At 38.4% G+C, this 27,234-nt stretch overlaps 1 protein-coding gene across 6 annotated transcripts in view; it reads left to right on the forward strand.

Annotated features, from left to right (window-relative positions):
- The window catches only part of LOC117369720 (discs large homolog 1-like protein), a 162,105-nt gene that overhangs the window by 128,571 nt on the left and 6,300 nt on the right, over positions 1-27,234 (forward strand). For 5 of the 6 annotated variants that reach the window (XM_055221459.1, XM_033965047.2, XM_055221461.1 and 2 more), the window contains 8 exons: positions 12,999-13,113; positions 17,340-17,522; positions 20,706-20,769; positions 22,502-22,517; positions 23,722-23,763; positions 25,222-25,269; positions 25,661-25,762; positions 27,048-27,220. In XM_055221459.1, the coding sequence (XP_055077434.1) occupies positions 12,999-13,113; positions 17,340-17,522; positions 20,706-20,769; positions 22,502-22,517; positions 23,722-23,763; positions 25,222-25,269; positions 25,661-25,762; positions 27,048-27,220 (743 nt within the window). The remainder of the gene's footprint in view (positions 1-12,998; positions 13,114-17,339; positions 17,523-20,705; positions 20,770-22,501; positions 22,518-23,721; positions 23,764-25,221; positions 25,270-25,660; positions 25,763-27,047; positions 27,221-27,234) is intronic. The other variant, XM_055221460.1, reaches the window with a different exon arrangement.

Here is a 27,234-nt window from a genome sequence, read left to right on the forward strand (position 1 = left end):
ATGAAACAAAACATAACTCCAGGTCTGTTTTTGATAAAGTAACAACATTATGACATGACTTAAAGCTCACATGAGTCTTAAAGGTGTACTATGTAACTTTTTTGTGCGTCTGCCACCGTCTTGTATCTATGGAGATGTTACTGTTCTGTTTGAAATGTTCCATAATTCGGCATCCAAGTTATCAGCATGACATTCATTCAATTACAGGAGTTTTAATTGCTAAAACCATCTCTCCACAGATCTGACCTGTAATACTATATAACTTTTCTCATGGAGAGCCTGCCACTTGCTTGTCTCCATGGCGACGTTATTGCTTTGCCTTCAGTATTCCACAGTGCGGCATTAAACTTCAGATCATGTTTGTAAGTGAAAATGACAATTTTTACCTGGTTAAATAAAGGTTAAAAAAAACAAAAGAAAAATAAATTATGCAGGTTTTTCAGTGTATATTTATGACACTAAAACCACTCAAGTTAAAGCCATACTGTGAAACATTCCAGACAAAGAAATAATACCTTCATTGACACAGTTTAGCCTGGGACCCATTTGTCTGACCAGCCAGTCCCTTTTCTTGAAGTTTTGTCCAAGTTTTGTCCAAGTTTTGTCCAAGTTTTGTCCAAGTTTTGTCCAAGTTTTGTCAAAGTTTTGTCAAAGTTTTGTCAAAGTTTTGTCAAAGTTTTGTCCGAGTTTTGTCCGAGTTTTGTCACAGTTTTGTCACAGTTTTGTCACAGTTTTGTCACAGTTTTGTCACAGTTTTGTCACAGTTTTGTCACATTGCATTTATTTAATCATGGGTGCTTTTAATTGCTCAAAACACATAGGAAAACATGCATTGTTACTGCGAGATGGCGACTCTCCTTAGATCCGACCTGTAACTCGGCCTGATGGCGTCGCCTTCTTGTCTCCGTGGAAATAGGAAAGTTTAATGTTATACTGTGGGACATTTCAGACAAAGCAACACCATTTTTTAGTTTACAAAAAGACGCCTCAGCGCTAAAACCTAAATCAGTCTAACCTTTCCAAACCTCCTCCAAACACCACACAAACCTGTGCGTGACAGCTCTGAGACTTTCCATTTTCATTTTAGTGCTTTGTAAAATATTAAATGAGCTGCTTAAATAATACAAAATGAGAGGTTTGGTGTAAATGCGACTTCTATTTTTAAAAAGGCTGTTTGCTTTGGTTTAGACACAGCACTTACTGACCCCTTGTTTTTTTTTTTGTCTAACTGCCACATTGAACAGAGCTGGAAGTGTAATTGCAAGATGGGATTAGTAATAATAATAAATCTTTAATTATAGAGCACTTTTAAAAACAAGGTTCACAAAGTGCTGCTCACTCAACATAGAACAATAATACAAAAAGCATTAAAACAGGAAGGAAGCATAGAAAAGATAATGAAGGAAAGAGAGGTCAATTAACAGAATCATTAAAATAGGAAAAATTTATGAAATGAAATAAAATGTAATTAAACAAAGTAAGATTCAGTTTAACAAAATATAATTAAACAAAATTAAATAAACTGAAGCAAAATTAAATAAAACTAAATTAAATAAAATGAAGCAAAATTAAATAAAACAAAAGTACACAAAACAAAATTAAACAAAATGAAAATAAATAAATAAATAAAATAAAAGTACACAAAACAAAATTAAACAAAAGGGGAAAAAATTAATAAATAAAATAAAATGAATTAAAACAGTGCTTTATTCCTTACTACTGTGTGATATGCAACATGGCTCTTAAGTACTGTGATATTTATATTACTGCTATACTACTATTTGACACAATAATCTCTGTTATATAAAACATTAAAACAAACATGTTCATACAACTGGGCAAACTGTGTCAAATAAAAACTATAGAGGAGTATGAAATGAGTTTTATGCCATACTATGGAATATTACAGCCAAAGGAACAACATTTCCATGAAAACAAGCAAATAAAAGCCCTCCTCCAGTCTAAATGAGAGTCAGGTTTGCGGAGATGCAAGCCCACTCACAGTAAGGATGCATGACTTTCTGTTTTTCAGGCGTTATTGTTCATTTGTTTTCCTATCAGACACATTTACACCACCTACTGCGTGAAATACATGTTCTGTTACACACTTAAGCCCATCACTCTGCTCTAGCATTAGCTTTAGCATTACAGCCATTGACTTGCATAGGTTAAAATAGGGCAGGGAATCCGCTGTCTTCTTCTTCTTCTCGCACGGTTGACCGGGGGGAGAGAGAGAGAGAGAGAGAGCACGAGCGAGAGGGGGAGGAGCTTATAACGCAGCACCCCGATCTCCCCGCTCCAAAGCCGAGTGAGCATCTGTCACCCACACACCATCCCCGCGCCGCATCTCATCACACCGAATCTCTGCGTTCCATTCATTCACGTGCGTCTCGCTGTGTTTGTGATTTGGGATAGTAATTACCCCCCCCCTTCCTCTCCACCACCCCCCGTAGGAACAGGTGAGTAGACAAAGCGTCCACTATTTTCAGACCTCTGCAGTGTGAAAGCAGTTTGGGTTGAGTGAGTGTTTGTAAGTGAGTGAGTTGAATGGGTGGGATGAATGGTGTCTCTATGTAGTTGTATATAGGCAGGAGTTGGTTGGGAAGCAGCATGAATTTACATCGGAAAAAGAGGTTTGGATTTGTGAGTAATTCATGTACTTCAAATTGGAGCTAATCTGCAATTATGAATGGAAAACAACTGTGCTCATTACAATATGTTTTAATAAAGTGACGTTTCAGGCTTTTACTATATTTTATTTACAAATCTTTATTTAAAACTTACCCTATTGCTAATATAGATTTCTGGAATTGCCGTATGTATGTCGTATGATGTAGTTTTCAACATTAAAACGCAGTACTTTCTTTTATATCTGTGTAATCCCTCAGTTGTCCAGGTAAATCCATAGTGGTCCATGGGCGTGTACTAGTCTATGTGTCTTATACTCATTCTAATACAGCTCAAGATCATTCTAAAGCTTCAGGAAAGGTTCATTTCTGTCCCAAGAATGTGACTTTTTTAGTATTAATACCTGCTCAAATGAATATCTAGTTTCAATACAAGTTTTAGTATCAAATAGCACCTGTTTTTCAATACTTTTGTCAACCCTAATCTGAAATGTGCTGGATATTATAAACGTTTTAGACATTTTACTATTTGAATTCTTAATTAATCTGTGTTACTATGTCTGCCGAGGTGCCTCTGGGCAAGGTCTCCCGGCAAAAAGACATTTTATTTTAAGGAACTTCCTGCTTCCTGGTAAAATAAATGCTAAAGGTGCAAAAGAGCCCATTCTGCAGTTGACAATTACATATTACTTGTGAAATCAAGAACAGGGCGGGGTAGGTGGGGTGGGGTAGGTGTGGGTTGTTAAAAGACTGCACTGATTTTGACGTTGACAGTATTTAAATCAATTTATTATACTATTTTCATGCCTCTGATAACCTGGACCTGAGTACCGTGTTTTGTCTCTGTAGTTAAAGAGGGGGTATTACGCAAAATCGATTTTTTTTTTAGCTTTCTACCATGTTATAACGTCAGTCCCTCGTCAAAAGCATCCCTGAAGAGATTTTAGATGTCATCCATGCATGTTTCAGTAATTTAGCAATCTCTCCCGAGGCCTATTCGAACCCTTCCTTACGGTTAGCTGTACGATTCTGTGCAAAGCTCCGCCCACAAGCCTACGTCACCCACGCTCCCGCACGACAACCCTCCATAAATATACAAAAACATGATACAAAACTGCACACAGCAACTTGACAAACCTGATGTGATGTGCAGTAGATACATTGTGTTGTGACAGCGCTCTGAAGGCGAGTGGCTTAGCACAGAGAGCAAAGGGAGGGAAGACTCAGAATGTCAAAAATGAAAGTGAATATAGCATTTTCAAAACAATAAAAGGTAACATGTGCGAGCAGTTGATATTCCGTAGAAGTAAACATACCCTCTCTTTAGATTATTTTGTTTATCTGTCGTAAGAAGGATTAGTTGAACATCGTAATAACATGGGTTTGGTCTTTACTGTTTTGGTCTTCAGTGATGCAGCAGTAACGCTCTGCTTGTTTGGCTGAAGGAGTGGAAACATGAGCGGTGAGGGAGAGAGATCGCGGCCAGGATTTCAGCATGGGCTCAAAGCTTTTTAAATAAAGTTATTCGCATTTGAAATGATTATTATTTAAACAGCCAAGTCTCACTGCGACTAAGAATCTCATTTGGGAGTTCTGGGAGTTTAAAGGGGACCTGCTTTACATGTTTTTGTGGTAGGGTCGACCAGAGGAGATGGAGGAGGCGCGGACACGGGGAGAACATGCAAACTCCACATAGGAATTCCCTGCAGTGCCTGGGGAGTTAAACCCAGAACCACCTTGTTTTGAGGCATTATTGTGCAACTGGATGCTAGTGAAATGTACACCTGTATTATTGTATTAAAATGAAATCAATATTAATATGCTAACGGCTCAGTGGCTAGAGCATTTTTTTTACACACTTTTCCAATGTGAGAGTGAGGGCGTTGGCCAGAGGGGGGCGATGGCACAGATTGGCTGCCTCGCTTCTGTCAGTCTACCCCGGGGCAGCTGTGGCTACAATAATAACTTTAACCAAGTGTCAAGTGAAGGAAAAATGCACGTAATTGTGTATTGACTTTAAAACGTCCATATTACACTGTTTTCTTATCTGTGTTATGTTTCCTCGTCACAAACAGACCTGGAGTTGTGTTTTGTTTCATTCACATGTTTAACGCACAAATCCTGCATATTTCGGCTGAGCTCTTCTCTCAAACAGAAACATTCGGTTCCACCTTGTGGTGTCATCGTGTGGTAATACAGGAAGTGCTCCACTGTGTTTTTAAACTCCACACACCTTCACTTGAATCATTTGGATGATTTCAGCCCTGGAATTGCCAAACTCTAGTGAACTAAAGGTAAAACGTAGCTGTTAACTTGAAAACTACCGGTTCATGACATGACAAGGTGGAACAGAACATTTTGAGCTTTGGAGATATAGACGGACTAATAATAAAGAGTTACTCAAATATGTGTGAATGAAACAAAACACAACTCCAGGTCTGTTTTTGAAGATCTCCTAAAGCTCAAAGAGTCAATTTTGTGTAATATAGGACCTTTAATAAACCATTTGCTCAGTATGAATGTGGTACCGAAAAGTCAAAGTTTGTGTCCATCTCCTCTTTCAAACTTTATTGGCTTATTGGCGATCGCATCTTTTTCACCCAGAGGATAATCTAAGTGACCCGGAAAGGTAACAGAAGTCTGTGGAGCATGAATAGGGCAGATTTGACATGGCCCTGCTGCACACTGCTCAGAGAAACTGGAGACTGGAGACAAAGAGAGACAGTAATATCAAAACTGTCTTGGTGATATGCAAAATTAGAATATTGTCATGTATAATGTAACAAATAAGAAAGAATAGAACTGTGCTATTGGTGTTTTCAGACACTAGAATGTGATGGGGGGCAAGAGACAGTTTTTTTCTCTGTTGATTACTTGTACTTTGTCATGAAATATCCAAAACTTAAATTCATTCTGATCATTTCTATTAATGACTAGATCCAAGAACTCACTCACTAATTTTAACAACATTCAATTTAGCTTCCCCCATTTGTATTAAACATAACTGGCCAATCAAATTTCATGTAATCATCTGAAACCCAGCAATGTCACTTCTAAACAAAATTATAAAGTCATATCTCTGCACTTTTGTGGTTAATTGTAACGGTTTAACCTCAACCAAGACAATATAGACACGTATTCGGCCATTTTTCTTTACTGTTACTGGGTTTCAGATCACAAAAACATTCTATAAGTCAATTATATTTAAAATGCATGGGGGACAGCTAAAATTAATATAGTTAAAATACACATTATCGTTGTAATACAGTGAGTTCTTGGGTCTAGTCACTGATAGAAATGATCAGGTTTAATATTTGTGCGTTCACCTTTTGGATATTTCATAGCAAAGTGCGATGTAATTAATAGGGAAAACTGACTCTCGTTCTCCATCTGGGAGTGTAACATCATCACTTTCAAGAATCTGAAAACCATCAATAAAACAGTCTGATTATTGTCATGGGAATAATGAAAAAACAAAACAAAACATATTAATTTTCTCAATATTTCTCATGTCTCGTACAACAAAAGAAAATGAAGGTTAGAAGCAAAGAGGTGATATTTTTCCCTTTGGAATGTATAGCGCCCTGTTCCTAACCTTGAGCTGTGAACATATCAGGTTTAAAAATGTCCATTCTGGGCATTGGGTCGTCCTTGAACCGAGAGGAGGGTCAATTCTATCAACCGCCTGCAATGTCAATGAAAAGAACACACAATACTGCACCGTACCACAAAAAGACGAGAATAAAATGGTGCTATTGTCCTGTGTATTAGAGCCAATAGTTCAGCTTGATATTATTATAGGTTCTGAGCGTTCTTCTATCTACCATTCATCCATTTTCTCCCACTTATCCAGAGCCAGGTTGTAGGGGTAGCAGTCTAAGCAGAGACTCGCAGACTTCCCTCAGCCCAGACACTTCCCCCAGTGCAGTTCTACTAAGGAAGAAGAAGGGAAAAATAAACATCATCCATCGTTTTATTCTTGGTTAAACACACTCTACTCATATATATTAGACAGTTTAGATGTACATATTCATTCATACTTTGGATTATTAGCCTAGTTTACTTAGTTCAGGATGGTTACTTAGTTTGGATGCTGTTCACAAGATTATAAATATGGCTGCACAATACAACCAGAAATAAATGTATATTATTTCAGGTTCTGATTCAAGTTAAAGTTTCAGTTTTGTTGATTTGTATATTAAAAACAGACCAATATTCTATCCCAATTTCATGTGTGAAGATATGGTACTCCCAGAATAGATGTGAGGGCAAGAGAGCGGCGCTGAACCTGATCGTTTCTATTAGTGATCAAAATCTGATGTTTTTGCTGCCCCCTTCTGGCTTATAATATGTCGTGACGTAATCTGAAACCCAACTATAAACAAAAGGCACAGAAAATCCGGGCGTTTTACAAAACAAATGTCAAATGTGTTCATGTAAAGTCAAAAATCTGCAGCAAACCACATACTTTTACTGAGCTAAGTGAAGATGTAGCAGATGTAGACTGTGAAAACATGGTGGAGCTCATGATTACCACCTGATGACATCATGCGGTGAGAGTGTTTTGAATTCTTTGGAGGAATTTACATCACTACACATCCACATTATTAAGATGTTAATGTAACCTTTTTTTTTTTTTCCACGTAGAAAAATGTGTTTTCACCCAATACAGATGGGTCGTGAAAGCAGCTCTAGGTCAAAATAAGTCGTCTGTGTACTGTCCGCATCTAATTGTAACTGTCAGGAGGTGTGTGTTAGCATGCTAGTTGTCGCTAGCATTACCGTGACGGCTAAACTCCGCTCTGTGTCCAGTATATTGTATAAGCAGCTCTTGAGATCAAAATTAGTCATCTGTGTACTGTCTGGATCTAATTATGAAGCGTTTTATTCTCCGATAATCAGGACGCGTGTGTTAGCATGCTAGTTTTGGTTAGCATTACCGAGGGATGACGTAAACGCCGCTCTGGTCTCCGAATGTTGTGAAAAAGCACTTACAAACTCATCATGGTGAATATTTACGAATAAAAACTTTGGGATCACCTTTGGATTAACCTAAAATTAATCCTTAACTCTTTTTTGGTGCATTTTTAAGAGAGTAAAAATCACGTGCAGCGCCTTTAAATACATAATATAGTACTTTGAAGAAACGAAGGCCTCCGTATGGGCTTTTTCAGTTCCACTCTCTAACTGAATAACATGTCAGATTAGTGCTGTTTTCTCCGCACACAAACATCTGCTCTCGTCCTAAACCAGATTAAAGGAGCAGAGCTGGACGGCTGCCTGAAAATCGTTGGACTCTGAAGCACCAGGAGAAACAGACAAAACATCTGATTTATTGTCCAGAAAACACAACTTGTTTTAAAATTACTTAGGAATCTGTGTTGGGAAAAGTATTACAACGAACAACATTTAGAACTGAATAAGCCAAACATGTGAACTGTTACAGGATATTGTGCAAAACTGACTTTTCAGAGCTTTTAATCGTGTTATAATTGTCTTCACTTCTCATTTAAGTTGTATTTAAAGTGATTCGTGCATGTTTATGTAATCTCTGTACTCCTGTATTCAAGAAATCATTGCTCCAATCTACCCCCATTTTCACCGATCCCTGGTATAAATACTTTGTGCTCCAATTTTGTTTTATAATCGATGATACACATAGGATTCGGACAAAAAAAAATACACTCCTCGTTTGGTTTCAGTCATATGTTTTAGGTTTTGTGTTTGCAGAGCTCATTTATCTATAGTTTGGTTTTATGTTGCTAACAGCAGTGCGACTTTCAACTTCCTGTTAGAGTGTGTCTTTCAATTCCAGGTACTATAATGACCGTAAGCTCCTTTAAAGCTGCAGTACGTGACTTATCCAGTAACCTTGACAACCTTCTTTTCTCCATGGGGATTTTATTGCTTACTTACTATTACCGGTACTTCAAATCTAACCTGTAACTTGGTGTGCAGTGGTGGAAGGAAACAAGTAGTAAAGTACTGGACCTAAGTAGAATTTTTAAGTGTCTGTACTTTACTTACGTTGATTTTACTTTGGATACTTTTTACTTTTACTTCACTACATTTGAGAGCAGTATCTGTACTTTCTACTCTACCACATGTTTTAAATGGACTGAAAAGTAAAAGGTACTTTTCACAGGATGAGAGAGGTTATTTTTTAGCATGCTCGTGGAAACATCCTGACTAAAGTTTTCAAGTTCACGCTTCGGCTTTGAGCAAATAAAAAAAAAAAAAAATACACAAAATCCAGTAGAAAAATTAAGAAATGGATTTGTATTGTTACTGTTGAACAAAATATATGTATCATTTTTAAATCAATATCACTACATTTTACATTTAAACAAATTAACAACACTTACTTTTACTTTTACTAAGTACATTTTTAAACATGTACTTAAATACTTTGAAATAAGTACAAGTATCAGATGGAAAACTCTACTTAAGTAACTTTTTACCTCTGTATCTGTACTTTTACTTGGCATGGTGGCGACATATTTTTGTCTCCATGGCGATAAATAAGTGTAACGCCATACTGTGAAACATTTTAAGCAGCCCTCCACCCGAAAAGTTGCGTCATGCACCTTTAACTACCACAGTGAGAACGCCCCTCGTAGCTCGCCGTCCTTGGTGCATTTCCATAAACTGTTCTCATTCATAATTAAAGAGGAGCTCTGACATTTTCACAGCCCGTTGTGTAATGGGTTTGAAGTGAGCGCTGCACTAGAGGCAGATGAGAGCTCTGTACATCTGCTCTTACACGTCGCTATTGTCTAAGCCATCGATACCACTAAACAGTACCATATCCTGCGTATTCTTTATATTTTACACAACCAGGTACTTTCTCATGACGGATGTTTGGGCTTAGACTAAGTGGTTGGTAGCACTGTGTTTGCTTTTGAGTGATTTGTTACAAGCCGCTAGCTGCCGCGTTCCAAACACGAAGTGATCACGGGCGCGTTTCCGGCTCCATTGACTCTGGCTTCAATTCGCTTTCTGTTGAAAAACTGTGGCCCCTCTCTGTGCAACTGCTGCTGTCAGTCTCATCATTTTGGTCTTAAAATGTCCCTTTTAACCCACTCTAGATGATCCTGTTTTTTTTTTATATTTTGCTATTGTGTCCATAAATCTAGATATGAACATTAATAACAGACAAATCAGTCAGCTTCTTTCCCCGAGGTCTCTTTCCGTCAAATGTCCAAATAGTCACTCCCCGCTAAACCAGTGGTACAGGTGGGAAAGGGCGTTACCTTCAACAGCCTCACTCCGGATTGGCTCTTTTGTTGCTATGATACTCGCAGAAAGAGCATTAAATGAGACATATTGTGCAAAATTGACCCTTCAGGCGTTTTGACCCTGATATAAATGCATTTTTTTCTCATTTAGCCACTTGAAGTTTAGATTTATTTAGAGTGATTTGTGCGTGTTTGAGTAATCTTTTTTCTTCTGGATTCTTCTGGTTCTTCTTTTTTCTTCTGGATTCTTCTGCATTAAAGACATCATCACTCAGTACGACCCCCGTTTTTACTGCTCCCAGTACACGCCCACTGCTCTGTGTGATCTGTCTTAAGGAGCTTTGTTGAGATGATGTTTACAGCGACCCACTGAAAAAGACTTGTGATATATATGTGAATATTTAGACTATTGGTACTAGGCCTGTCACAATAATCACTATATCGAGCTGGAACATGATATTTTGGGTTTCAATATTTATCATGGGTAAAAAAAACAGTTTCTTTGCACATTTTTACGTAGAGGGTAGACTAAATAACTAACTGATATTCATTTGTTGCAGCTCAGGCCTTCTATCGATGCAGTATATTTAAAAAATGTTTTACTGGGACTATCCTGCTTTGCGTCAGTGGCATAATGTAGTTTCAATATTATCGTTTATTGCATTATTTTCTGTTCTGTACTATTTCTGTTCAGGTCTAACCGCTACATTAGCCAACGCTTTACTTCCGGATGTTGCATTATTCATTTTGACCCATGAAACTACAATCAATAAACAGTTTAACATGTTTGTGTGGCTGATCTCTCTCGTGAATTCTCCTTATGTTTATCTGTTTACCTCAAAATGAATAATTCACTTCTAATAAGTGTTTCAAATTATTTATTAATGTAAAACAGGATTGAGACACCACAGCTTAGAGTATGCTTACAGAAAAGTGTGCTAAACTGGCCCGTACATTTGAGCGTCTTGTTCTGGAGTGTAAATGTCAGTTATAATAGTGTAAGTCTGATGTAAGAGTAGTTAATATGCACATCAAACAGACTGCAGAACGATGGCTTAAAGCAGTGTGTTTGAACGGGGCTTTTTTTCAACTAAAACATTACATAAAAGCTCAAATTCACATCTTTTGGAGTCGTGTGAATGGTCTTAATTTGTTTCTATAAATACAATATTCATTCACTTCTCTGCCACATTGTACAGTCCTGAGTTATTTCTGTAGCCACAGTTGCCCTGGGGCAGAGCGCTGAAGATATGGGCACCGTTCTGTGACTCTTGTACGCCACCATTTATACAGTAATGTATTCAAAGTAGGTTAAGTGCCTTGCCTAAGGACACAACTGCAGTGTTACAAAGAATAGTAGGGCTTACACTGCTTATTTGACATTACAACTGTTACTTTTTATAATCTCCATTTGATTTGATTTTATGCTCTATATAGTGCTCGTTTCTGTGTGAACTCCGCACACCCGACTGGGCGACAGGTGCGTAGGAGGTGAAGCACTTGTCTAAAAATTAAAGAAAAACTCCCGCACACTGTCTCACTCTTAATGCAATTTTATTCCATACAACGTTTCGGTCGCTCTGACCTTCTTCAGGTACGAGGACAGCCCCTTCCGCTCCCCTTATATAAATCAAGGGACCGCCCCCTATAGTTTAATCAACCAATGGTCGTAAGACACATGTATTCACAATCAGAACCCAAAAAAACACCCGCAAGATTGTGCATAATTTCCCTTTGCAAACGTTTTTTGTGAATTAAAATACATGGATAATAACCAGAAAAATATAATGATTATTACCAATCAGAAAAAATAGCAGATATATACTATATACCTTGGATTTTCGTAAAAAACAGCATAATAGACATAAATGACATAACTGACCCCTCCAAAAGGTTCCATTACATCTCCCTCATAACTCAGAGAGAGGGCAAAAAAAAAAAAACAGTTCTACATATCCACATCACAACATTACATTAAACAACAGTTCATCATTTAAGCCCTTAGGACTAAGAGTTTGTAAAGTAAAAATCCAATAGGCTTCACGTCTCTTTAACGCGCGGTCGTGGTCTCCACCCCTCCGTGGAGCAGGCACCTGTTCAATCCCGCAGAAGCGAAGAGAAGACACATCATGTTTTAACAGGTTAAAATGGACAGCTATAGGAGAGTCCGCATCTTGGCGTCTTATCGCGCTTTTGTGTTCACTGATGCGGGTTTTTAGTTTTCGTGTGGTTTTTCCCACATATGCAAGACCGCACGGACAACGCAACAGGTACACCACGTGGGTTGACGCGCACGTGATGACACTCTTGATGGGAAACTTCTTTCCAGTACAAGGATGGCAGAAATGAGAGGTCTTGATGGTGTTATGGCACTGTGCGCAACTGCCACACCTATAATTACCATTAGGAAGAGGGGCAATAAGAGTTTGCGCGTTTGGTGTATTTCTGCCATGAGAGAAGTCTGAATGTACCAAGGCATCTCTCAGATTTCTGCCTCTTCTATATGTGAACAGAGGTGGATCTTTGAATAATTGTGTCAGTTCCGGATCAGTCTTTAAAATGTGCCAGTGTTTCAAAATGACTGATTTGATTTTGTGGCTCTGGGGTGAGTACACTGTATTAAAAATCGCAGAAAAACGTCTCACATTCACTGAGTCCTTGTTCGTTAAAAGTGCGTCCCTTGGTTTGGATAACGCAGCTTGATAAGCCTCCTCTATCCACGGTTGAGAATAACCTCTCATGCTCTATATAGTGTAAATATTCTTATCATTCTCATTCTCATCATTACTTTTATTGCGTTCACAGCTCACCATCATAATTAAAATTTATTTGAAATATAAACCAGCTACGCACCGGCAACTGATGGTGTGTCAGTCTGTTAAAGACTGTATTATTTTATTTATTTATGTATCTCTTTTGATCGTTGAATATTAATATGACCTTCCCTATATGTTTTCTTAAGACTAATCCCTAAAATGTTGTTCAAACTAAAACATGTTCCTGACTCATGGTTTAAAATCAGGTACAGGCCCTTTTTTCCAGTTGTATTTCTGGCCACTCAATTAACTTTTTATTAAAATGAAGTTCCTTGTATTTTATCTTATCCTGATAAGTGTTGTGTTGTGTGTTTCAGACTACAGCCGGTTCGAGGCAAAGATCCATGACCTGAGGGAGCAGATGATGACGAGCAGCATCAGCTCCAGCTCCACGTCTCTGCGCTCCACTCAGAAACGCACCCTCTATGTCAGGTACACTCCATTATTTTACATTATCACAGTTTATTTTACATTATCACTCTGAAACACAGCCTCTATGAGAGGTAAACACCATTATTTTTCATTATAGCAGTTTATGTTACATAACATTCAGAAACACTCTGTGCCAAGTAAACATCATTATTTTTAGATTATCGCAGTTTATTTTACATCATTACTCAGAAACGCACACTCTGTGTTAGGTAAACACATTACTTTACATTATCACAGTTTATCTTCCATTATCATTCAGAAGCACACCCTTTATATCAGGTAACCAATGTTACAGTAACACTGAGAAACATGTCATGTATGTTTTTACATGATATATTTTTACATTTATGTCTAGTAAATGTAGATTTTTTTAATTTATTTTTTTTACATTATCACTCAAAACAATATGCTCTGACAGGTAACCACCATTATTTTATATCTACACTCAGAAGCTCTCACTTTATGTCAGATATTTTACATTATCAATCAGAAATGCACACTTTATGTCAGGTAACCACTGTTTATTTACATTTTCATTAGATACTAAATTCAATAAGTTTGTTTCCCTCTGCATATTTAAAAAAAAAAAAAGGTTTGTTTTTAGGTTTTTAAAGAAGTCAGCACAGCTTTGTTAGCGCCTAATCTTTTCATTGTGTTTCATGTGTCAGTCCTTTATCAGACACGCCCCTTTTAGAGTAAAATTAACAAATACATTTTAAAACGTTGCTTGGTAGTTGATGTATTTTATAAAAGACGCTATAACTTGGTGTTGCATTAGAATAAGCAGAGCATGTGATCGCTTACAGGTCCATGCGTTAATGAGGCCTCACAGTATATTTCATTAGTGTCTATGATTCATATGAGCACATGAGCAGCGTACACTGCTACATACATGCAGTATTCTTTATCTACTCACTCCAACAGCTGTACTTTGATACTTTGTGTGTTTGACTGTTTATTTCTATTTTTTATTTTTTTTGTCTAACATTCCTCCATTATAGCTTGTCCATTTTACAAGTTCATTTAAAAAAGTGAATGAGGCTCAAAACAATAGCTGTTGGTTTGATTTTGAGCACTAAAACGATCAGAATGAGTCTAGTGAAAGGACGTGGATTTCAAAAACAAAGAGAAGCATTTTCTGGATTATCACTTAATGACATCACACAGTGGAACCAAGCATTGTACACTGGTGAGGCAGACTAAATACACAAGATATATCACGTTCTTATGGGTAAAAGCATTGTTAAAACTTCAAAAATGTCTTAGCGTTTTGCATAATATTCATATTTTTCATTTTCCTTTTATATCCGCCTCTTTTTCATTCAAAAGATGTCTTGAACTGTTTACTGCTACGGCCACAGTGTTTATTTTTTTATCACTCTGACCCCATAGATATGACACTGAATGAATTATTAAAACATTACACCCAAATCCCATCTCAGAAGCATGCTAATTGCTAACCATATGCATTTCCCCCCACAATCATACATAAATAAATCATATTTGACCCTAAATGCTATCCCAGATGTATCATATAGGCCTTATTATGTCTTGTATTTCAGTGATAAAACCACTTAGCCCTTTTGTTAAATCCATGTAAAACACTATGAAAAAAACATTGTTCCCAAAGCACAATGGATCATGTGTCACCTTGTTCCGCGGACATTCCCACTGAGAGTACATCTCTTAATGCTTCAGCGCCCTACTCGTCGACGCCTCTTCCTCCGTCCCCGCGCTCCGATTGGTCGCTCTTCGTGGCAGCAGACCAGGGGACCTCCTCACACCACAGCGATTTATCACGCTTCTGTCATATAACCTTGAAATGGCGGATATGTGATTTTAACTAGTAGTGCCTCTCACTGACTGTCGAGGTGGAGAGGTGGGTGAGTTATCTGCGGTACGTTCGTTGGAAGTGTGTAAAGTATAGATGAGCTGCGAGATCTCAGAAAAAAAATAAATAAATCAACTTGAGATTTTTGTGAGATTAGAAATGTTTCAAAATTAAAATTCAGTTCATGATACACATCCTAGAAAACTAATATATATATATGATCGGCTAAACCAGACTACAGGATTTCAGGTTCTGTACCCAATTTCCCCCATATATTTAAGCTAAAGTTCTATTGTATAAGTTTCTCCTCTAATTAGAAATCTTCTTTTTGTCCAATAATCAAGAAGTGCGCGTTAGTATGCTAGTTGTTGTTAGCTTTACCGTGACGGAAAATAGAGAGTTGTGAAAAGTGCTGTAGTTTACCTCATTTTTCATGTCTTAAAAACGTTTAAAAAAAAAAAAAAGTTAATTTTAATGGTTTGCATTGGTCTAAATTTATTCCTCCATGCTTTCCGCGCATCATAATTATTCACCACGATGAGTTTATAAGCGCTTTTCACTCTCAGAGACCAGTTTTACCGTTTACCAAACAACTAGCATGCCAGCAGCACAGTTCCTGATTCTGTAAAAACAGTTCATAATTACATGCAGATAGCACACAGCAAACTTATTTTTGACCTCAATAGCTGCTTATGCAACACATCTGTACTGGGGCAAGGGACATTTTTCACAAATACATGGAAAAACACTGGGTATATTGCCGTTAATTACTTCCCTCCGAACTGGCTGTTTAATGTGCGCGCTTGTGGTTGATTGAATGTTGTATCCGTATGGAACATGTATCCATAACAGGGCATACACTGTGTAAGTATATACTTCTGTATGGGACTAAATCCTGGGAGAAATTATAAGCATTGTCAGGTAATATGTGGGGGTTGGGGGAGAGAAGCCCAGGGGAAGACCAGATATAGATTCTACATTGTGTGAAATGCTGATCATACAGTCGCTGCATCATGTACAACGAAATCTAATTAATAGAGTCCAAGGTTATTTCATCAAACCAAGATTGGATAAGATCTGATTAAAATTGGTTATGGTTATTGGTTATCCAGTTTTTTTTTCCAGTGTTTGAGCATTACAGATGTGATGTATAAGCAGATTTTGACGGCAAATAAATCTGCTGCACGTGGTCTGGATCTAATTATAAAGCGTTTCATTGTCAGAGAGTGAGGAAGCACGTGTTAGCATGCTAGTCTTTGTTAGCTTTACCAACACGGCAAAATTAAGACACGTGAGGAACGACTTTGGACCACTGCAAACCGTTTATAATGAACTAGTTCTGTTTTTCACATTTTTAAGACGGTAAAAATCTGATACAGCGACTTCAACTCTGAGAATGTTTTTTGTTTTGTTTTGTTTTTTGCTGATGGTGGTAGTTTTGATTTGTGCAAAGATTAGCTAAGGTTGGTGGAAACCCAAGTTGGCAGCTGTAGGTTTCAAGTTATTCTCTATAAATGATTAAAGAGGCACTACGTAATTTTTTGGTGGAGCGTTCGCCATCAGCTTGACTCCATGGAGATATTATTGAAAACTGTAACGCCAAGCGAAGCAATAACATAAAACTGGTAGTTAAGTGAGCACACATCAATGGATAACTAATAGTAAAAGTTTATAATAGTAATAATAGTAATAATCGATGCTTAATTAAACTTGGGTTCAGCCATAAAACTGACATCGGGACCATACTGTTGACTGTGAATATCAGATGAGTAAGTTTTAGCATCACGTTCACATTTCTGCGCAACGTCTGTTTGTTTTATTGATGAAATGATGCGTTCGGGGACTTTGGGGAAAATATTACTTCAGCTCTACTTCCCCCACGCACTCACCCAGGCTGGAATCGCTCTGAGGACAACATCCAGCATTTAAGCTAGTCTAGACTGTCTATTGTTGTTTGTTTATCGATGTTAACCGTTATTTTGTTCATTTATTTCTATGTTGTTGTTTTTTTTATTTTGCTTGTTTTGCTTATTTATTTCAAACTCACAGTACAAACAGAATCACATTTGAACAATTGTACTGATTTAACATAGTAACTTATACTTTACCAGCTATAAACCATGAAAAGGCATCTGCAGTTTCTCACTTTTATGTTACGCTAAACTGACTGAAATCTGTTCTAGACGCCATTTTGAGGACTATTAGTTATTTTAAGCCACTTTATCAAAAAATTGTCTTGTAAATGAGTAGCACTTTTGGGGTGAGAAGCAGATTAAATTTACTGCCATGTATCTATTAAAAGAATATGCCTCGTGTATATATAGAAATATGTTGTTTTGAATTGTTAATCGCTATGGCAATGATGCTCATTTTTCATGGATATGTTGTTCCACAGAGCGCTGTTTGATTTCGATGGTGCCGAGGGGGACTCCAGCGCTCCGGGACAGATTTTGGGCTTCCGGTTCGGGGACATCCTCCACGTGAGCAGCGCTGGAGAAGAGGAGTGGTGGTCCGCCCGGCACCTCAACCCTCCACCCCCCAACTGCCCCGAGGTGGGGGTCATTCCCAGCCGCAGGAGGTCAGTGTGCCAGCACGTGTACAGTGATGTTACACAGGTTTAGATTATGTTTAACAGCAAGAGGCAATGTTTGGGCTCAGCTTGGAATTTGCTCTGTGAGGTTTGATTTCACTACTGTGTCCTTAGATCAAGATATGAACATTAATAACAGACAATGAGGAGCCTTCTTTCCTGTTTTTCAAACACTGTGGATGACGTCACACACCTTCAGTCCACTCCTTTATACAGTCTATGTGAGTCGCACTAAAATCAATAAATCCTGACAGATCAGGCAGTGGACAGGGAGCTGCAGGTGGATGTCTCAAAATGTTACACAAATAAGGTAAATACTTCACTGGAGGACTTTTTTGTTTTTAGAAAGGTACACCTTTGTGTCTCAATGCTAATGCTCACTTTTATTAAAAAGTTAAATCTAAAAATAAGGACTATCTGATTATTTGTTGGTGTAGATAATATTTTAGTGTTAGCATTAGCACCATGCTGCGCGGTGTGACTCTGTGTTATGTGTTAAAAGTGCATAACACACTGCTCCTCATCGTTACTTGATAAACTGCATATTGACGTAGGTCTGGTAGTTGTAGCTCATTGAATAAAGACATTTATTTTCATTTACTTTCACTCAAAGCATTTACTATGTCTGTGTATTTCTTACATGATTTTAGGAAAGGCACAAAAGCTGTTATCCTCAAAAGTTAAACAAAACATCTGTTCAGACATCCTGATATAAGTCTGTGAAGCCTGAGGTGTTTGGGGGTCACTTTAGATCACTGCTGTGGTCAAACTATCTACACTTATGTGAGAAATATTATAGTCCATTTAAGTTTTGTGCGATTTTTAAAACCCAACTGGCTCCTCACAGTTTGGAATAACAACAACATTATCTTTGTAGATGTAGAAACCCCTAAAACCACAAGAAATGAGCTGAGACAAAAATGTTCATCAAAATCAGATTACGCCAAAGGTCTTCAAGGTTCATGTGTCTCCGTCCGACTCCACTGATGGACACAGGAGATGTCGCCCTCTGGTGGTGATAAACTTAATTTTTGTTTTCGTGAGCGCATCACATACATGGCATAATTTTCTTCCATCATAATAATTGGCCAATATGTTTCAAGTAAGAGCTTTTTACAGAACAAGAATGTTAAAGAAGTCATTTGTAATTAGATTGACCCTGTTGTATTCTCATAAAATCTCACATAACAATTCCACTTCCTCACAAGTTTGTACCTTCTGTGCAGCTTTATGGTAATCTGCTCTTTTTTCATCCTTTAAAATGATCTTATACTTTTAAACTATATACTCAATATTGTAATTTTGCATATGTTCAGCTAACTAGAGGCACTGCTCTGTCTGTTTCTCAAGTTAGACTTTAGTTGGATCTTTGTTTTAACGCAATCTGACCAAAAAGAAGTTATTTATTTGGAACTACAACAGGTGAGCTGATTTGTGTCGTTGAACAAGTCCAGCTCAAATAAAATTACAGTCAAAAGCTAGCTAGCATTAGCCAACAGTTTCTCAGTTAGTCACAATCAACTTTTTTTGTTGAAAAGCAAACATGAAAATGGGTCGTGTTGATCACAGGCTCCTGAAAATGTGTTGATTAAATCCATTATGTATTTTTATTATCAGTCAGTTTTTGGAAATGCGTGTGCTGTGTTACCATGGTTACTGCGGAACATTTCTCGATAGACATACATGTGGTCCCACCCATCGTGATGTCACCGCCCCCTGTCCGCGATTATGATGTTTATGATTTTTGAATCTGTAAACAACCAATCGGATCAGGAGGGAGGGTTTTTATATAAATGATCCAGTTTAGTGTGTGCTAGCAACTTCTCATCCTCCGTATATTGCTCCCAAATCACTTTTAGAAAAAAATACTGCATAGCTGACCATCTAACTCCAGTCTGTGGAAACGCCTGTGCCGTGGATTACTGAGAGTGGAGTTGTCAAAGTGGATTAGATCTGTGTGTGTTTCCTGAAGCTCCTGCTTAAGCTTCAGGCCTGGATATATTTGCATTTTTCTGTGTCACATTTGCATAGGGTTTAGTGGGTGGCTTCTTGTGGCAAACTGAGAACTATTGTTACAGTTAAATCCACAATATTTTGGGAAATGGGAAATGGAATGTTTGAAAGTTTGATGAATCCTAAGTAACTACCTTGTTAGCATTAGCATCCATCGTCCACCATTTTTCATAACCTACAGACATGAGAATCAGGACTTTTGCATGTCCGAAGCAACGGACATTTAAATTTATTCATATATAAGGAGGACTAGAAGAGCAAATGTGTGTGATCCAGTGATAACTAGATTAAATACAGATTTTGATTTAATTCAGGGCTAATGGAGTGTTCACACGTTGCTAGTTTGATTCTGGTTTGGACCCAGTTTAAAGTCTGGTGTCCACTGCCTATTTTTTTCGTCTTGTAAGATTTTTGGATATCACGCTTGTTTGTCCCAAGTTTTTCTCAACGAATATCAGGCTCCAGGCTCGTCCATGTTATTGTACAGGTTAGCTGAGGCTAGCGCTACATACTGGTAGTGTTTTTGTGTTTGTAAAAGTCAGAAAATAAAAGTGAATCAGGGAGAGAGAGGGTCCTGTTTACAGCAGAGCTCTTCTGAGGAGCGCTTGTGTTTACTGTTGGTCGCAAAGATTGACTCCAAAGTTTCAGACAGTCAGTCGCAGCTCGTCTTTTGTCGCATGATGGTTGTAAGTTCGAGCTTTGTCCCGGCCTCACTCTCACCCAGACAGCCCACGATTTTTCGCTACAACTCCAGATTTTCTCCACAATCATTAATCTTTTGTTGCAGACGGCCAAAATCATGCAGTGGAGACATGGCTGTAGTCCTAATGTAGATTTGGTTTGGCCTCGTCTGAGTCCTGGTTTAGTCCTGGTTTAGTCCTGGTTTAGTCCTGGTTTAGTCCTGGTTTAGTCCTGGTTTAGTCCTGGTTTAGTCCTGGTTTAGTCCTGGTTTAGTCCTGGTTTAGTGCTGAGTTTAGACTCAGTTTAGTCCCAAGTTTGTTGTGGTGATTATGAAAATGTGAATGCACCCTAAGTCAACCTGAAAGATTCTTTGCCATCTCCAAAAGCCCTGGGAACCATAACAACAGCATCTCTACAGTTCAATGGTCCATGTTTATCCAGCACATAAAAGTACTGCAATGCCTTTGTTTTTTTCAGAGCGGAGAAGAAAGAGAGGTCGCGGCTGAAGACGGTCAGAGTGAACAAGACTCAGGACAGATCTGTGAGTAGGACTCGTGTATTTTACATTAATTAGAACACGTAACATTAGGTTTGCAGTGTGAAAACAACTCATTTCCATCTACCTGCTTATCTCACGGAGAAGTGAATGTTACTTTATCTGGTGTTTATTCAATTAAAAATAATATTTGACCTCTTGATGTCACCTTTTATCGCCGGATTTTGAGGTTTACCTGATATCACACCGTTGTTCAAATTGAGCATGCTCAGATACTTAGACACAAGCACAGACGTTGCTATAGTAACCGTTAATTTTTTAGATTAATTCAGTCAAATTTACTCTTGAAATATAAACTGTTTTACTGATAAATACTGAGTTATTTCTGACTTCATAAGTAAATCAGTTCACTTTGATGATTATAGTCAAATACAATGATTTTTGTTTCTATTTCAAAGAATAAACTCAAACTTTTGTATGAATTTATTTAAGCTGGTTCATACTTGTGATAACAGCAGACAGAACACACAAAAAAACACGTTCAAAAGAGTTAAACAAGTTAAATATAAAAATGTGCTCAATAGGACCAGATGCTAGTCTTGTTTAAGTTAAGTGAGTTTAATGCCATAGTGGGTAACATTCAAGGCAAAACGATATGTCTTTGGAGATGAACAGGTGGCAAACAAAATCTTTAAAGGTCCTATATTACGCAAAATGATTATTGTGAGCTTTAAACCATGGTATGATATTGTTACCTCATCAAAAACAGACCTGGAGTTGTGTTTTGTTTCATTTACACACGTTTGAGTCACACTTTTTTATGAGTCTGCCTATATCACATTAACAGCTCCTTTTACCTTTAGTTTAGTAGAAATTGACAGTTCCAAGGCACTTCCTGTAATACCACATGACATCACAAGGTGGAGCTGAGTGTTTTCTGTTTGAGAGAAGAACTCAGCTTAAATATGCAGGTTTAAACATGTGTGAATGAAACAACACACAACTCCAGGTCTGTTTGTGACGAGGAAACAACATTATAACATAGAAAAATCATAAAACAGCGTAATATGAGTCTTTTAACAGCTGTATTAGTTTGAGCCCCTAAAGCGTTGTGCAGATGGAGCGGTGCAGCTGATCTCATGACTCCAGTCTGTCATAAGTGTGAACAAACAGCAGCCCAATGACAAAGTGACAAAACTCTCCAATAATAGAACATTACAAACACCTCCTGAGATCACCTGACGCTTTCAGCTCCGCCTTAGAATAAAGTTTAGACCAATGATGTGAAGAACAGGGCCTGGTGGTATGTGGAATAGTTAGCACTCTGCCTCACAACACAAAGGCTCCAGGTTTGATATCAGGACTCCTTGGGGCGTTTCTATAGCCCAATAATATTTAAAAAAAAGACCTATTGTGCTTGTGTGTGCGGTGTAGTTATAATCTATGACGCCCTGTGGATCATTACGTTAAAATTTGCACATTTTAAATCGCAATATTCGTCTAAAACGGCTTAATAAAAGAAACAAACCCGCTAACTGTGTTCACTCGTGTTAAGAATGCACGTTTTTCAGTGCATTTCTACCAATAAAAAAACCTGTACAGAATGCATGCAAGAAGAAGAAGATTAAAATGATACCGTGGAACATTCTAGGCAAAACAATAACATCGCCATAGAGACAGAGAAATGGACGTAGAGCATCTTTAAATGTACAGAATTATAGGTAACCGCTATGACCGATTTTAATGCGTATTTCTTTATTTCCTCTTTCTTTTTCAGGACCAAGATGATAAAGGTAAGTATCTCCACTGACATCTGCTGGTCACTCCGTGTAACTACACCTCACACGACTGTTGAATATGTATAATATGTGTAATATCATCAGTACTGTGTCCGTCGATAACGCGTCCACAGAAAATAATGTGTTCTGTGTTGTCTGTGTGTTTATGTAACTTTATGTGTCGTTAAAGGTGCATTGCGTAACTTTTCTGGTTGCGAGTACCCCGCTCCCTTGTCTGCACGGAGATGTTTTTGCTTTACCTGTAATGTTACGCAGTATGGCATTAAACTTGTCTCAAAGGGGAGTAGTTGGCGGCACCTGGTCAAGCTACGGGTCAGGTACGTGGAGAGGCGAGCCTGCGCTTAACAAGAATGTAGGTTTTACAAGGTATTTTTGAGCAGTAAAAACACATGTAATTAAATACATGCTACATAGATGTGTTGTAATGCCATACTGTGGAACATTACAGGCATAACAAAACATCACCCTGATTAACTGTTACTTTTGTTAAGAAATTTTGATTTAGTTTGAGTCTTTTTAAATAGTTTTTAGTTTTTACTCAGGTTTTAATCAGCTGGACAGTATATTTTTGTAATTTTACTTTGACGTGTTCTTGGATGTTGGATAATTTGGGTCTCTGGAACTTGGATCTAGTCTTCACTTGTTCTTAGTTTTTATAATTTAAAAAATGGAAAAAAATCACACTCAGATCGTGCACAAAATGGTTGCTAGCCCAGACACCACGGTGGTCAAAAAAAAAAGATCTGATGAAGGCTTTTTGCCTAAATGTAATCTCAAAATGAAAAAAAAAAAAGTTTGAGGCATTGGCCAGCTGAGGGCGCTGTGCCGTTTTTTTGTTGTTTTTTTCCAGTTTTTTAAGTTGCTGCTCCTTGCATTTACACATCTATAAATATATTGGAATCAGTTTTCTGTTTGATTTACTTTTTATAATTTGATAAAACTGCCTGTACTTTTAGTCGATCAAAATATCTACTTAGTATTTTAGTTCCCATTTTATTCATTCCGATAGCTTTTTTTTTTTCAGTTTTATCCAGCAAAAATATGACACTAACCAAAACTACAAGGAAAATATTTTAGCAGATTAAACTGACACTGCTCTGGAGAAAAGCAGAGAAGTTACGCAGTGAATCTTTATGTTTGTCTAAGTGAATGCCTGTGTAGTCCTGTGTCTCACTCCTCTGTCTGTCTGTCCCTCCAGAGCTGGTCACCTCAGGGACCAGCGATAGTGAAAGTAGCTGCTGTAAGTTTTTCCCCTGTCTTTGGATGACCCTCTGACCTGATTACACGAGGTTTATGTTTAAATGTGCTGCAAACCTCACGCCTCAAACGCACCACTACACACATCCGCAAACTTTTCACTCCACAGCAAATCCAATCCAGGTCAAAACTCAATACTGTACTTTTTTATTGTATTTGAACAAACTTCGTCTTGCCCCAGTACAGATATATTTTATAAGCAGCTCTTGAGGTCAAAATATGTCAGATGTGTACTGTCTGTATCTAATTATAAAACATTATATTGTCAGAGAAGTGCGGTTAGCATGCTAGTTGTTGTTTCATTACTGTGTAGGTGTAGTGTGGTTGTGAAAAGCTTTTATAAACTCATCATGGTGAATAATTAAGATGCTCTGAATGAATAAGTTAAGTGCAGAATAACTTTGGACCGCTGCAAACTGTTTAAAATGAACTAGTTCGAACAGTTTTATAGTTATTTAAGCGTTTTAAAGCGACAGTAAAGCCTAAAATGTCAGACCAAGATCAACCTCAAGCTTTTGTGAAGTGTTTGACTTGTTTTAAACTTCCTCAGCTCCTGTTCTCACCTCCAACAAAAGTGTAAAGCAGCTGATAACAAGCGCCTAACACTGTGTCATGAGTAGGATATATTTAAAACTAACACATTTCTTTCTAAACACAAATATCTCGAACGAAATGTCACTGACCAGAAGGTTGCCAGTTCTGAGCCAATACTGCAGCTCTCTGTAATTTCATTGTTTCTGATAAAATGTCAACACTTAAAGACACTTTTTTTTAGCTTTCTACCACGCTATGACATTGTTCCTTCATCAAAATCATGCCTGAAATGGATTTAGATTCGATTTTAGTGATCTCTGCCAGGCCCCGTTCGAACCCTCCTCACTGTTAACTGTAAGATTCTGTCCAAGGCTCCGCCCACAAGCCTATGTCACCCACGTTCCCACATGACAACCCTCCATAAATATACAAAAACATGACACAAAACTACGCAGCAACTTCACAAACCTGATGTGATGTGCAGTAGTTTCATACATGGGATGCAGCTGATTGTGGGAGGGAAGACTCAAAATGAAAATGACACTTTTGACACTCTAATACGTTGTTTTCCGGTGAATTTAGCACTTTTAAAACAAAAAAGGTAACATGGTGATCTAAATATGTTAAATGTTAGCAGTTAATACCCCATAGAAGTAAAATACCTCCTCTTTAAGAATCGTTTGTACACAAAATCATGCTGTATTATTCTTGAGTAGAGCCATTTCAATTCAAACCTTGTGTAACACGGTCTCCTCCTGCGTTTTTTTTTATAGTTCTAGTCAGACTTGTGTGTCTCCAGCGTGTCTTTTGTCCATCCTTCTTGTGTGACATTTTGCTGTGGTGATGTGGTTTGTCAAAACATAAACAGAGCACTGTGTTAAATGTGTTTTTAAAATATATTTTTCAGGCCAAGAAGAGTCGTACCTTACATACCAGCCTGTTATGCAACAAGAAGGTGAGAAATAGACAGACAGACTAGATATAATAGATAGATTGATTGATTTTTGCATCTATTTAGTTACATACATATTTTATAACAGTGGCTTCTCCATAGATCTGACCTGTAACTTGGCTTAGTAGCGCTATCTTTGAAATCTCTATGGAAACAATTCAGTGGCAAACCCTCAATTATAAAGTTTACATAATGCGGCTTTAAAATAAGTACTCAAATGAAGACACATGTTCTGAATTGGAGTCATTTCTTTGGATAAATGTGAGATAAACAGGGGCCGTGCAGATTTAAATATATTATTGTGTAAGTTGAAGAACTAGTGCTATTTCTCATTTGGTTTGTATGTATTTTTAAGTTGTTACTATGGTTAAATGTTGATTGTTCTTGGTTCCAGTGAGCTACACACGTCCTGTGATTATTCTGGGGCTGATGAAGGACCGAGTGAACGATGACCTCATCTCTGAGTTTCCCGACAAGTTTGGCTCCTGTGTCCCACGTGAGTCACACACACTGACACACACACACAGACACACACACAGACACACACACAGACACACACACGGACACACACACGGACACACACACTGACACACACACACTGACACACACACACGGACACACACACGGACACACACACGGACACACACACACGGACACACACACGGACACACACACGGACACACACTGACACACACACACAGACACACACACGGACACACACACGGACACACCCCCACACTGACACACACACGGACACACCCCCACACTGACACACACACAGACACACACACTGACACACCCCCACACTGACACACACACTGACACACACACGGACACACACACTGACACACACACACACCCCCACACACACCCCGACACACACACTGACACACACACTGACACACACACACACCCCCACACACACCCCGACACACACACTGACACACACACACACCCCCACACACACCCCGACACACACACTGACACACACACTGACACACACACACACACCCACACACACCCCGACACACACACTGACACACACACTGACACACACCAGGACTGAGGTGCAGGGTTAGAAATGGTTTAGACCTGAGGCAGACCTGGGTTAAACCTGGTTTACACCTAGTTTAGACCTGGTTTAGACCTGGTTTAGATCTGGTGTAGACCTGGTGTAGACCTGGTGTAGACCTGGTGTAGACCTGGTGTAGACCTGGTGTAGACCTGGTGTAGACCTGGTTTAGACCTGGTGTAGACCTGGTGTAGACCTGGTTTAGACCTGGTTTAGACCTGGTTTAGACCTGGTTTAGACCTGGTGTAGACCTGGTTTAGACCTGGTTTAGACCTGGTTTAGACCTGGTTTAGACCTGGTGTAGACCTGTTAACTTATAGTTTTATCCTGGTTTATAAATGGATTAGTCCAGAGGTTTCCTGCACAAAAGGTAAACATTCTTTTGTGACTGTGGTTGTAAATGAGCCGTACACAGGGGACACTGGACACTGAGAAAATGTTAAATTGATTATTTTAACATTTAACATAAATTAATAGAGACAGTTTTTCCAGAGGTTTTTTAAATAACCTAATTCATCCAAAATACTTTAATACTTATAATTTCATTAATTTATTGAACTTTTTTGTACAAATATTTGGCTGTTGTCTCAAATGTTCTCATCATTTTGCTCTGATGAAACTTTTTTAAGCCTTATTTCTAGACTTGATCAGTGCATGAATCTGGTCCAGTGATGCTTTGTCCCTGTACCCTCCTCCTCCTCCTCCGCAGACACCACGCGGCCGCGGCGAGAATACGAGGTGGATGGGCGGGACTATCACTTCATGGCGTCCCGGGAGCTGATGGAGCGAGAGATCCAGGAGCACAAGTTCATCGAGGCCGGACAGTACAACAACCACCTGTACGGCACCAGCATCCAGTCTGTGCGCCAGGTCGCAGAGAAGGTACGCACAGCCAG

Source organism: Periophthalmus magnuspinnatus, chromosome 4 (assembly GCF_009829125.3).
Source record: "Periophthalmus magnuspinnatus isolate fPerMag1 chromosome 4, fPerMag1.2.pri, whole genome shotgun sequence".
NCBI classification, from domain to species: domain Eukaryota; kingdom Metazoa; phylum Chordata; class Actinopteri; order Gobiiformes; family Gobiidae; genus Periophthalmus; species Periophthalmus magnuspinnatus.